Here is a 14,043-nt window from a genome sequence, read left to right as displayed (position 1 = left end):
ATAGCTTATTCCGAAATAAGTGTGCAGTGTAGACATACCCTTAGAGATATAGGTAAGTAAAACTCTCACATGTTAATAGATTTTTTTTGTTTCACCTGATATTCATGGATGCGACTTACCCTCAAAGGACTTTTCTTCACCTCACTCAAAGTTGTAAAAAAATCCATATCCCAGAGCAATTCAGTTAAGTTGACCTAACCCTTGTTCTAGAAACTAGGTTGACAGAATAATTTGAAAGCAACTTAGTGACCCAGAGAGAGGTGGAGAAGAAATTCTGAGCAGATGGAGCAGCACAGCGACAGAAATGACTTCCAACTGGGAAGACGGGGAGAGAAGGGAGAGAGATTGGCGAAGCTGAGAACTAGGTGGATACAAAGTGAGAGGAGTGGGATGAAGCAAGTCCTTGGAGAATTTTAAAAGCTGGAAGGGCAATTTGTAATTAGATGTGAAGTTGGCTAAGGAGCTGATAACGATGACAGGGGTTGATGGCTGTGGTCTTACTCTTAGGAGGGAGAATAGACTAGCTGTAGCACTGTGGACTTCCTGATGTTTTGAGAGCAGGGATTTAGGAAGAGAGTGAAAGGCAAAAGATAGTAGCTTAATCCCCAGAAGCAAACACTGGGCTTCTCAGCAAAGCCTATCACCTGCAGGCACCGTATTCTAAAAAGTTAAAAATGTAGCTTCTCTCTGACCAGCTGCAGGATCAGATTTACGAATCAAGGCCCTTCCAATGAGAATGTCTCGCCACTAGTCCCCACACATTAGGATGTGTTGGACTCTGTGCGGCAGTTTAGCCTTAACAGACAGATCTTGCAGAGAGAGATGGTCCCTGAGGCAGCCAGAACTCAAGCCATGTGCTATTCATTGTTGTATTTATTTAAAACAAGTCTCTGTACCGCCTTTCCAAAAACTTCACCTTAAGTGCTGTAGTAGCTCTCCCGAAGCTTGCATTTGCATGTGGAAATAGGGATTGCTGTTTGCAGTGTGGCTAACTGCATGCATAAGCGTCTCTCTGTGGGTGCAATTATGGGCTCAGTTTATGTAATTTAAGTGCTATTTTTAACATTTGTTTGCATGTGTCTTTATTTAAATTTCCAAATTAGAACGATGTAGTTTGCATCAAACTGCACACAAAGTGCAACGATAAAGGTATAAAAATCTAATGCAGCTATTAAAAATGGGAGCTCTTCTCTTATCATAACACTGAAGAGATTGTGAGTCATTCACCAGTAATTTGGCTCTGAGCAAACCCCTAAAATGTGTTTTTCTTTTCCCAAACTATATGGAATTTTATCATAGAAAATTTAAAAAAATCTATTATATTATCCAGGCCTTTTTCCTGAGTCCAGTGCAGCATTGATCCCTACTGTGTATTTGCCAGTCTAGTCTTTAGATTGGAAACATATTGGCAATTTAATACTGAATGTTCATTCCTGAACAAATCTCAAGATGCTGTATATATATTATATATATATATATCATTAACAGTGCAGTGTAACTACTTGTTGTGAGTTAGGACAGCAATTGTTCTGAGGCATATTATATTAATTAATAATGAATTTCGTGAATTTAAAAAATATAAAACAAAAGCCAAGGAAGTGTTTTCTATTCTGATAGACAAAATACACACACAACGCTTCTTCTGCTTCTCCCCTCCCCCTCCTCTCATGATACTCATGACTAGTCATGTCTATGGTGAGTAATGAGACACCGGTGCCCACAATGTTTGAGACAAAATGAGCAAAGCTAGAAGCATGATGGATTCTGTGGATTAAAAACAATCCAATTCTCTCTAGAGATTCTGTACCTCCTGTGATCTATGAGACACAGAAAGGATGTGAATAAATAAATGGATGTAGAAGAAAGACTACGTTTGTCCAACTAGAAACAGCTAACGCTTGTAGTTTTTCTGTTCGTTTCAAGTTTGAAGTCACCTGGTAAGAGATAAGAGAACAAAGACGATTTCTTTGGCATATATCAAGGTGATTATTTTCTGACATTTTTTAAATGGAGATATTTTTTCATATGGAGCTTGTGTAAAACAAAAATAAGAGAAAAAAGACAAAAATATATTAAACTAATCACTTCAAAAATCAAAGTCTGGCATACAAGAAAATTTTATATAAAGGTTTCTTGAAATAAGTGCAGCATTTTGGGGTAACTTTATTAATATACCAGAGTTCAATTGCGAAGATAATATAAAATACTTGATCTCTTCCATCTATTGTGGATTTCATGGACTCATGTAACCCTTTTATACACAATTCTCCCCATTTAAAGGGGTGAACCTCTGGGCCAACTTATTGGGGGAACTTCTTGAGGCTATAAACAGCTTGATAGTATGTTGTACATACATTTCCACCTCCTAGATTGAGGTGTCAAGAGAGGCAGTTTTGGAACAAATAAAGTTATCAAGACCAAAGGGTATTCACCCAAGATTTCTGAAGTAACTCATGTGTCTAGACTACATGGCTCCATTGATGGAGCCATGTTGATTAGGGTTGTAGGCAAAGGCAAATGAAGCCGCGATTTAAATGATCGCAGCTTCATTTAAATTTACATGGCTGCCACGCTGAGCTGACAAACAGCTGATCAGCTGTTTGTCCGCTCAGCGCGCTAGTCTGGACGCTCCCCTGCCGACATCAAAGCCCTTTGTCGGCAGCCCCGTTATTCCTCGTGGGATGAGGTTTACTGGTTTTATTTTGACTGTGAAGAAGCTAATTTAAATAAGTGCAATTTGCACGTCACTGTGCTCGTTGTCATTATTTCACTAGCAAAGCAGAGAAAACCCAGCTATCTGTGAATTTCTCATTGATGTTGTCATTGCGCTCAAACTGTGCACGTTCCTAGAGAGGGGCAATAGTAATTTTACCATGAGGTGACTATTTCATCAAAAGATATTTGCATAGAATAGAAAATCCTTCCACTTCCTAAAGAGTTAACATATAATTTTTCTTTTTATGGTCAAATGTTTAGGGAGCCTCCAACACCTCATGTGTGTCACTGCAACTGCCTTCTATGGGAATCTCACACTCAAAGGCTCTGGGCTGGCCTACACCTCAGACTTACTTTGGTATAACTATGTTGCCAAAGGGTGTGACACATAGTTGTACTGACCTTACCCCTGATGCAGACAGCACTGTCACGGCAAGTGGGCTTCTCCCATCAACATACCTACCATCTCTCAAAGAGGTGGGTTAATGATGCTAATGAGAGTAGTCTCTCCACTCAGCACAGAGCCTCTTCACTATAGCATTAAGCAGTGCAGCTGCCCAGATGCAGAGTTAGTAGTGTAGACCTGTCTGTTGCAGAGAACTTGTGAGTTAGCACCTCACAAGTTAACAAAGTTGAAGTGAGGGCAGCCACACTGTGAAATAGTCCTGAAGTCGCTGCATCTATAGGTTTGCACAGGTGCTGTACTCATTTGTGTGTGGCACTAATGCTTCAGAGGGCATATCTCATTGTTCTTAGTGCTGCACTAGGCTGAGATGGTCTACGAATTATTTCCCAGTGATTCCTGAGAGAATTTGTCTGTCCTTTTTCAGCACAAAGGGAGTTGTTGGAAAGCACTGGTGGTCTAGCTTGTGCCCATAATGCAAAGGAGTCGTGTTAGTGCTGATGAATTGCTCTCACTTGACCTGGAGCTATACCCTGGTGGGCCAGCCAAATTGAGTTAACAACACCATTGCACTTACAGGTTTAATATGTGGATGGGGCTTGGGTTAGGGGCTATATACTTGAGTTATAAATCAAACTTGCAGTGAAGACAAGCCTAACTTACTTGCAAAAATGAGACCAAAAATAAGTGAAAGAGCACACATTCTTAGAATACTTCTTCCAGCTGCCCCTGCATATTCAGAGAGGGAAAGCAGAAAATTCAGGATTTATGTGGCTCCTAGATCATACGTGACAATTACCCCTACTGAAAAGAAGCCCATTTAAAAAAAGAAAAAAAGGAATGACTCTGAACTACAAAGTTTGCTTCTATATCAGAACTTCTCAAAGCTCAAGGGTGCATGGCTCTAGGGTTTAAAACAAAATAGAATTGAAATGTTAATCATTTTTCCACTGCATTCCTCAAGACAACTCTTCTAGGCTAATGTATTTCAGTGGAATTAAAGGACGTGTCCCAATTTTCATACTCAAATTAATTCTTTTTAAAAATCTTTCATGCATTGTCAGGTATACAAAAATGAAAGAGGTCCAGTAATCCAATGCACAAAAAGCAATGTACAAACAGATTAATAAAAGCTAATTAAATATATTGCTTTCACAGACCACTAACAAAGCAATCAATTCATGTCATCAAAACAATTTGCATGACAATGATCTTTTATTGTTATTGTCCCAAGCTAAGCCCCTCACCTGCTTTTTTTTAACTGCCTGAATCACTGTGGAGCAGCAGCTAAAGGAGCCCATTTGCATTAATTGCAGGAGATCTATACCCGGTAGTCCAATTTAGTTGACAAGCAGATTTAGTGAAATACCAGTAATATTATCTCTCTTGAACTTACTATTTTTAATGAGAATTTACTGTTCAGGTGGTCTTTTCTCAGGTAGAATAGCACATGAAAGGTTTCACATGATGCTTGCTGGCTATTTTCCTCTCATTAATACATTTGGATGTGTTCTTTCATAAATAAATTTCCTACTTAGATCTAGTTATAATGATGTACGTTTTCAAAATGTCCATACATTTCAAATCTCACCTAGTTACCTTCTCCGTCAGAAATGTTTTGTGTTAAAATTAATGGCAACCTTTGTGCAAGACTGTTCTCCTCCTCCTACATTATTTAAAGTGCTGCTGAAACATGTAATTTATGTAACGTTGGTGTATTTTAACCCTGTATTTTAACCCTGACTATGCAGTGTTCCAAGCTTTCAAGTGCATGCACATGGGGGTCAAGCAGAAGCACCCACTTTCCATAATCACCAGGGGCAGAGAACTTCTCTGGCTCTGGATCTATGCAGGCAGGGAAGAGCAAGCTCCTGTCAGGGCAGGGGCAAGAGCAAACTCCTCCAAGGAGCAGGGAAGAGAAGAATAAGCTCCTGTCAGTGCATGGGTGGTAGCGCACTCCTCCCAAGGCCAGATATGGAGGTGGGAAAATGAGTTCCTGGGTGGGGCACAGAATATGTCCTTGCAAAATGGATCAAATTTGAATTCCTGCACATGCCCCTGCAAGCTCTACTTGGCTTTCATAATGGAAGTGGGTTGCACAGGAGGCTTAAGAAATAAATATAGAGTAACTGCTACAGAGCTTGCTTCTGCAAACACGTAACTCCCTGGTCTACACTAGGGAGTTATTTCGAAATAACAAGAGGAACATTATTTCGAAATAATGGGCTGGTTATTTCAAAATAACAACCCCTGCTTGTCATGAGGAATAACACTAATTTCAAAATAGTTATTTCAAAATAAAAGTACAGTAGTGTGGACACTCAGCTGCTGCTATTTTCACAATAATTGGCCTCCAGAGGCCTCTCACAGCTGCACTGTGGCTGCTCTGCCCACACCCCTGACAACTCCACTGCTCCCCTTCTCCTGCAGAGTTCAAAGCTGCAGGCAGAAGGGAAAGGACTTGTGGCACAAGGACATTTCTAGTTCTGTACCGTACAGCACCCCTCATTGGAGCCATGTCGGACCCCAGCACTCATTCTGCACCCCCCCCCCCGTGGCATCTGCCACAGGTCTCCAAGGGATGGGGGTGGCTGCAGGAGCTAGGCGGGGGGAGGGGAAGACTGGCTGGCTGAGGTCGTGGAACTAGCCACCAAAGCTGATACGTGGTACACAGCTACTAGAGAACCACTACATTTGGGGTAATTTGGGGTACCTCACACAGCTGCATTACTTTGCATATCAGTAGGGATGACCCTGCACAGACAATGGAATATTTTAGAACATTACTATAAAATTTTTCATTGCCTTATTTTCACTGCTTCCCTTCCTTCCCTGCTCATTGCCAGCTGCTGCTATCTCTTTATTGCTGGCGTGAGCACTGGTCAGGGTTCTGTTAGCGAAGAGGTTGGCAGTATCCCTCATCATCTTTCCTCGAAATGACTTTTCTCAACTTTATGACATGTAAGTGATCAGAAGTGGGAGGGTGGGATAGATTATTCTTTAATGGCTTCTTCAAACGTTTTAAAGCACTGATTTTGCCTCCCCAATCCCCTATCCTTTTTAGTATGCCACTTTTTGATGTTCTTTGATAAATGAGGTGAATCTGTATAGTACCAATACAGATTTGCTTGGAGCAGAATTTCAGCCGATGCTAACCATTATCCTTTGCACTTTGAATGTCTCAATGTGACATAAATAAACACTTTGAGCCTTCAGACTGTCTCTCAACGAAGAATATTCTTTTGAAGGACAGCCCTTTTTGTCTACATTCAGACACTCAGCCACTTTCTTCTATCAAGTTTAAAATATCAACCTTAACATAAAAGCAAAGAGTATTTGTAATAAAGCTTTGTTTGTCTGGGACTAGAAAACCCCAAAGTAATATGAACCCTCCACTGTCCTATTTCCCCTTTCGGGCCAGCTTGTGCATCTTCCTCCCAATTTAATAAAAACATTATTTTCACAAAGATTTTCTAGGGCTTTATCATCTAGGTGACAGGAAGAATTTACAAGAAGATGCTTAAGTGGACTGAATGAGAAGTGTCAATATCTAAGAACATAAAAAACAAGAGATTAATTTGTAAGTGGCCCTATTCTGCATAAAGATCTATAGACAAAATCCACAGACTATAGTATGGGACCCGAATCAGGTCGTGTGCTAAAATACTTGTATTTCTCATTGCTTTTGTTTATTTTGTCTGTTATGTCTATAACATATTTACTATTGTGAGAAACCAGAAGACTGGTCTCATAAAAAGCAATTTATGACCAGTACATAGATGCACTTCCCAATACTTTGGATCTTATAAAAATGAATGAAGACAGACTAAAGCACATATTTGCTTTAGTTTCGTTTATGCTATGTATTATAACAGTAACCTGCCAACAGCACCTATTTAGCAGGGTCTGTTTCTATATACAGTAAACTTCCGATAATCCGGCACCTTTAGGATCCAGGGGGTGCTGGATTATCAGATATGCCGGACTATCGGAAGCGGGGGCTATGAGGGATCTGGGGTGGGGAGGGGGATGCCACCCCAGACCCCTCATAGCCCCCCCTTCCGATAATCCGGCTCTGCCCCAGGTGTCCCCGATTCATCTGCTGCTGGTCAGTTTCAGCAGCGGCTGAATCGGGGACGCCTGCAGCAGAGTAGCTGGGGTGCTGCCGGGTTGGTCCTGTAGCACTGCCCCTCGGCGCCGCGGGACCAACTCGGCAGCACTCCAGCTGCTCTGCCCCAGGCATCCCCAAGAGCAGCTGGGGTGCTGCTGGGTTGGTCCCACAACTCCGAGGGGCAGTGCTACAGGATCAACCTGGCAGCACTCCAGCTGCTCTGCCCCTGGCTTCCCCCATTCAGCTGCTGATCAGTTTCAGCAGCGGCTGAATCGGGGAAGCCGCACTTCCGAGTTCCCAATGGTGCTGGACCATCGGGAGTGCCAGAGAATTGGATGCCGGACCAATGGAGTTTTACTGTACAGTATTTGCAAAATGTGCCTGTTTTTTTCCATTTCACACATTTATTTTTCTTCGGAAATAAAACAAGGAAAAGAGTTGTTTGTCTGAACCATAGTGCCTCACCTAATTTGGAATATAAGATCTTTAGGGTGGAGATAGTGGCTTCAATTCACTGTTGTATCCTGTCCTTGCTGGATGCAAGCAGAAGTGGGGAACTGCTTGTTACTTCCTGATCTTGGGAGGTGGGGCAGGATCAAGGAAGTTACAGTAGACCCTTAGGCAGTTTAGAGTAGCATCAGGACTCCTCTAACCTACAACCAGGCTGCCGAAGCCTCTAATGGGCCATCTGGCAATTGGGGATTGCCAGAATGCAACACATTCCTCTTATGTAAGGGAAATCACCAGTTCGTTGCTCAGGGCATCTTTGTGCTGCCCCAGAGCAGCCCAAAGGACTATAAGCATTGAGGCTTGTCTCTTCCTTTCTGTATGTGCAGTGCACTGACGGTGCTCAATCAATAAAGAGATGGTAATAGTCACACAACAGGAAACAAAATGTGGGCAAGAAGTCTGAGAGAGTATCAAATTGCCATACAACAACCAAAATAATGTGATATGCTGCACAGATGAACACCAAAAGGTACTACTGACTAGCACGAAGACAAAGCCAAGCCCTTTCAGACACACTCAGATTTAAAAATGACACACCCAGACTTGTAATAAAATAGTGAGGTGAGATAAAGCAATTAGTCAACCAATGATTCTCTGGTGGGAAAAACGGAAGACATTCTTTTAATGGTCCCAAGTTTTATTTTTCAGCTGCTTCTCTAGATGTAGTGAGGCACAATGAAGTTTCTTAAAAAACAGCGAATAGTCCTGTAGCACTTTAGAGACTAACAAAAAATATAGATGGCATCATGAGCATTTATGGGCACAACCCACTTCTTCAAATGAATGGAGTTAAGGGGTTCACGGTACAATCAAATCATAGAGAGAGGGGACGGGGAGAGAAAGAGAAGAAAAAAAATGAGTGAAAAATATTTTCAATTAGAGTGTCCATGCTAAATGAGGCTGATCAAGTGAGTCCTATGTATTGTAAGTACCCAGTGCTTGGCTTTTTATGTCATTAGGGTGTGGAATGTAGCGGCTCATGCAGTTAAGGTGTTTTTTAAAATCTCTATTGCAAGTGTCAAACTTGTAAATGAAATCAAGTTCTGCAGCTTCTCTCTCCAGCTGTTTTTTGAAATTGCCATGTAATAATATGGTAACTTTGAGATCCATTCATGAGTGCCTGGGCAAGTTAAAATATTCCCCAACAGGTTTCTCTGTGTTACTATTTTGAATATCTGATTTGTGTCCATTAATCCTCTCTTGTAGAGACTGTCCAGTTTGGCTAATACACATGGCAGAGGGGCATTGCTGGCACTTGATGGCATAGATCACATTGGTGGATGTGCAGTTATATGAGCCTCTGATGTGGTGGCTTATGTGGTTAGGTTGTGTGCCCCCAAAAGCTCAGGATACCATCTATATTTTTTGTTATTCTCTAAGGTGCTGCAGGACTATTTGTTGTTTTTTATGTTTTTTCAGTCATAGACTAACATGGCTACCCCTCTGAAATCAATGAAGTGCAGCCCATCATCTATGAAAAGCAGTAATATACACAGTAAAACCAAACCAGAGATCCAAGAGAGTTATTTTTCTTCTGTAATAGACTATTAAATACCCAAGAAAACAACAAGTCACCATCATGGGGGAAGGGGAAGTGGTGTTTCTAGAAGATAAATCTCCAGATGTTCTTGCACTTGAGTATTTTCAGAGAGGCTGCAGACCTGTCTAGCTTTTGCCCTTGAAAAGAATCCCATTATATGCTGCCAAAGAGAGCCACAGGAGGATTGTTCATATTTCCATACAGTATAGCATGCCAGCAGGAGTGTAGTTCAAATCCAAATCCTTCCTCTGCCTGCCAGGCAGGTCTGGCTGTGACAGGGTTGGCTGTATAAGGGCTTTCTAGGATCACACATCTCAACACAAACAGATCTGTACCGATGCTCTCCTATATTGCAGTCCATCCAGGATATCATTCAATCTGGCACAGGCTCACCCAGTGGCACAGTTATCTATGTCTAAGACCTTGTGTCTGTAGCACAGTGTAAGTGCCTGCATGATGGACATGCTGCTCAACATTAACAACAGTAAGTTTTCTGTTCTTCTGGGAGAGAAAGCAGAGAGGGAGATGGATAATGAATTAACTCTGTGCTGGGCAACGATCACAACTGGTTTGGACATGTGCTGTTTATGAGGGCAGTTGGCCTAACTTCACAGAGCGAATAAACACACTAAGAAATCTGTTATCTACAGATAGGCATTCAGAATCTGCTCCAATGAGGAAGTCTGGGATATAGACTTTAACACACGTAAAACTGCCCTCACCAAACAAGGACATGCCAGCAGAGAAGTGGATCGCATCATGGAATAGGCTACCCAAATATCCCAAGAGAACCTGCTTTAATACAGAAACAACTCCCGCTCCTCAAACACACACCCCTAGTTGTCACCCGCGGGATTTAAATAAACATGGCCGCCGCTTTTTTTCCAGCTTGGGGAAAAGCCCGAAAAGAGCGTCCAGACTGGCACGATCCTCCGGAATAAAGCCCTATTCCGGAGGATCTCTTTCAAGTAGGAATAAGAGATCCTCCGGAATACGGCTTTATTCCGGAGGATCGCGCCAGTCTGGACGCTCTTTTCCGGCTTTTCCCCGAGCCGGAAAAAAAGCGGCGGCCATGTTTATTTAAATCCCCCGCGCATTTCCCTATTCCAAAGTTCTAAATTAGCATGGCTATTCCGAAGAAGGGGCAGTGTATACACAGCCCTTATGTTAAACAGTCTGTTCCACCTTGTATTAGCTATTACACTGTGAGCACCTTGCCAAGATCTGAAGATGAGCCATGTGTAACCTCAAATCTTATGCCTATCATCAACAGAAGTTACTTCTATAAAAGATACTACCTCATCCACTTTGTCTCTCTGATGGAGACTGAAGACCTTTGGTGAACTAGAGCTCCCATAGCGTTTTTCACATATCATCTCAATTGCCTTGAATAATCCAAGTACTTAATCACTTGCTTAACTTTAAGCATGATTCCAATAAGACATAAGTAGATGTTTAAGTGCCTTTGCTGAATCAGGGCCAAAATCTGTTGGGCAGGGATTTTAATATAAGTAGCATTCTCTGCTATTGGGCCTACACTGTTATCAATAATCCAAGCATAGTGGATATTCCCACATCCTACAGGGTGTTTCCGGGTTTGGCCATGATGGATTATAATATTTAGCTCTTCTATAAAAGCACATCATTAAAGAGATGGCCCAACCAAACCATATTTCCCCAAGGAAAATACCAAATGGGCAATGCTCATCTTGTCCGTCTGAGCCAATGTACATTCCAAGAAGATAGATCTGAGAAGCAGACTCTTCTTGTCACATCCTCAAGTCATACAGCTTCCTAACCTACCCAATTACATGCTATTGCCTAATCATTGCACTCCGCTAGGTCCCTGGAAGAGCTTTCACACATAGGCAGCTGGCACCATATTTCGAGGCTCTCTGCCGCCAGTCACAGGTGCTGGGGCCAGTGATATAGCCCCACTTGATCATTGTTTCTCTAGACTGCGCCAACTCCAGTGCACCATCGATCAAGGAAAGCCCTGGGTGGTAGTACTGAAAAGGTAGGACTAAAGCACAAAGGCTACAGGGTCATTCTCTATTAATTCGCTCCAACTGAAACTTGTTTATTTGGGAGAACTGAACCCTTGTCTGTTTGGGTGAATATTCTGGGTTTAATGGTGGCAAGAAAGCTTTGTTGTGACTTCAGTCAATTCAGCATCAGCACTATACAGCCAAGCAGATGTCTTGGATCTGTGCACTGCCTTGTATGTTTCAGTCTACGAGCAACTACCCAGCACCCAGGAGGAGCAATACCTGAGAGGATGAAGAGGATATGACATGGCTAGGCTTAAGGCATCCTGTAATATAGCCACTGGCAGTGTTAACAGAAGGAGGTGGCTCAGGAAGGAAGAAGTAGAGGCATCAGAAAATCAATGGAGAGTCTAACCAAAGTAGGGAGCCCAACAGTGGGAAGTCCGTGAGGCATCTTTTCCTTGGGAGGCAACAGGGAAATCAATAAGAGTGCAATGGACAATGAAAGTTCTGGTGTGTCCAGAACCAGAGGTGGAAGAGAGAACAGGATGAATCTCCCACCTCCAATTTCAGTTTGGTGTGAGTTGCTCTAAAAAACTGCTTGGCTTCAGAGAATGGGTTTTTTTTTGTCCAGTTGACTGTACAATAAATGCAGTTACACTTCAAGTGGAGCCAACTCACATCAGCTGCATTACACCATCAACATACACTATCCTAAGGACATTTAACCGGCTGGAACATTAAGTTTGCCTTCACCCCTAAGGGAACCTCTTGAGAGAAATATACTGAAAACTCTAGGCCTGGTCTGTCCATTGGTTCACAGATCTGGGATTAGTTTGACTCACCGACACCCTCATAATGGCTTGGGAAATGGCTTAAGTGAAAATGTTACAAGTTCCTTGGTTGGGGAGTGCAGTATTGTCGTCTTTCAAAATATACTTTGCAATGAAATCTCTTCTCAAAAGAAGTATTTAGTCTCTAGAGAAGTTTCATGTTTTCAAAAGGTATTAACATGAATACTGACCACAGTGAATCTGCAGCATGTGCAGCCAACAGCACTCAAACAGACCATGGCACCTTAGCGGCAAACAGAATCAAAATCAGATCAGTCCAAGAGCCATGTGAAAGGTAACCACATAAGACAAAGTACAGTAGTAAAATTATTTAAACATAACTCAGGAAATGCAGATGGCAACTCGAATACAGAAGCTTGAAATACTTACCAGTGGGTGTTATAGAAGTTTTCGGTGCTGGAAGTAAACTCCTGCGGGGAGTTGCTGTGCTGGTTGATACCTGCTGTGCAGTCTTACTGGACCCCTTGGGTAAATCTTTAGAAGGCACAGATGCCTTAGGAGGGGTTTGCTCTTCACTGCCAAAGTTTGAACCTGCAGGAGGCCAAAATTGCACTAATTATTACTTCATAAAAAATGTATGTATGTTCTGGAGCACAGACTGAGCTCATATTTACAATTATAATCTGTAAAGGCATATTCCGCTCATAACTCAAGATGGCTCTATTACATGTATATTTCTTCCAGAGGCGTAGCGAGGGTGTTATGCGCTCAAGGGCGAAAGCAAAATTGGCACCCCCCTCACCAAATGGTGGAGCCCAAACCTGGCGCACAGATGAGCTCAACCCTGAGAGGAGTGGGAGGAGCTTGTACCGCGTCTTACCCAACCCCCTCCAGTTTGGGGCTGGGTCCCACACGCACTAATCCATTGGCAGAGGTGGAGGGAGTCAGGCTGGGGGCAGAAAGGCGGGGAGGAGGTAGCTCCAGCCGGTGGTGGTAGGCAGAGGAGGAACAGGTGAGCAGAGGGATGACAGGGGGAGTGTAGGGGGACTATACTGGCACCTCACTAGTGTGGCACCCAGGGGCCACTTCCTCTCCCCTTTCCCCCGCGCCCTCCTCACTATACCACTGTAAATAATCCACCTCTTAGGTTATTTATTGTTTAATGAATTACTTATTTTACTAACTACAGACATATAAATTATATAGTTTTGTGGTTTACATTCTGTTAAATATTTTTTCTTTTTAATTTGTTCATATCCCGTTCTCATTAGGTGCATGTCTTTTACATAAAAGATGTCAAATTCTTAAATACGTAAGTTTTATAAAACACGAGAAAAGTTATGTTATACAACCTAAATATGAATTTCATCACTATATTTCATTCAAGCATTTAAAACCACTGTTATAGCAAATGAATAACACATTGCTTTAATGAATAAAAGTAAAAAAGATTTTGAGCATATCAAATTTATTGTAATAGAGAAGTAGCCGTGTTAGTCAAATCTTGGTAAAACAAAAAGAAAAAAAAGTCTTTAAAGTGCTACATAACTAACAAGCTACCTAATACATTTATTGTAAGCAATCTGTAATGTTTCCTAACTGCCCATTTACTTATCTAGTTAACCTAATTGTTTTTCACATTATCGCACAGCAAAAAACGACACGAGAGTTATCAATGTAAGAGATTAACTTACCTGTTAAAATAACACTCTGAAAAACTTCTAAATAAAACTAACACACAACACACACCCTCGCTTTCTTGAAGGCACTTGAAACAATAAGTAGCCTAAGGCTGAGGATACCCTGCAAGCCTGGGTTTCTGTCTGCCACAAGGACTTTTTCCTTCAGGCTGCCATGAGATTCTATGCCATGAGAAACTACAGACCAGGTCAGTTTAACGTCTGTCCCAGACAGTTTTGTGCCCACAAAAGCTCATGATAACATCTACATCAGGCATGTCAAACAGGCTTCTGGCAGGCTAC

At 42.1% G+C, this 14,043-nt stretch overlaps 1 protein-coding gene across 1 annotated transcript in view; it reads right to left on the bottom strand.

Moving 5' to 3' along the window:
* Window positions 1-14,043, bottom strand: part of MTUS2 (microtubule associated scaffold protein 2) — a 479,820-nt gene that overhangs the window by 102,967 nt on the left and 362,810 nt on the right. The window contains exon 5 of the mRNA XM_075919208.2: window positions 12,491-12,652. Within this exon, the coding sequence (XP_075775323.2) occupies window positions 12,491-12,652 (162 nt within the window). The remainder of the gene's footprint in view (window positions 1-12,490; window positions 12,653-14,043) is intronic.

Source organism: Pelodiscus sinensis, chromosome 1, assembly GCF_052426305.1.
Source record: "Pelodiscus sinensis isolate ZL-2025 chromosome 1, ASM5242630v1, whole genome shotgun sequence".
NCBI lineage: Eukaryota > Metazoa > Chordata > Testudines > Trionychidae > Pelodiscus > Pelodiscus sinensis.
The sequence above is the reverse complement of the archived record's forward strand: the minus strand, read 5'-3'. Positions and strand labels throughout refer to the sequence as shown.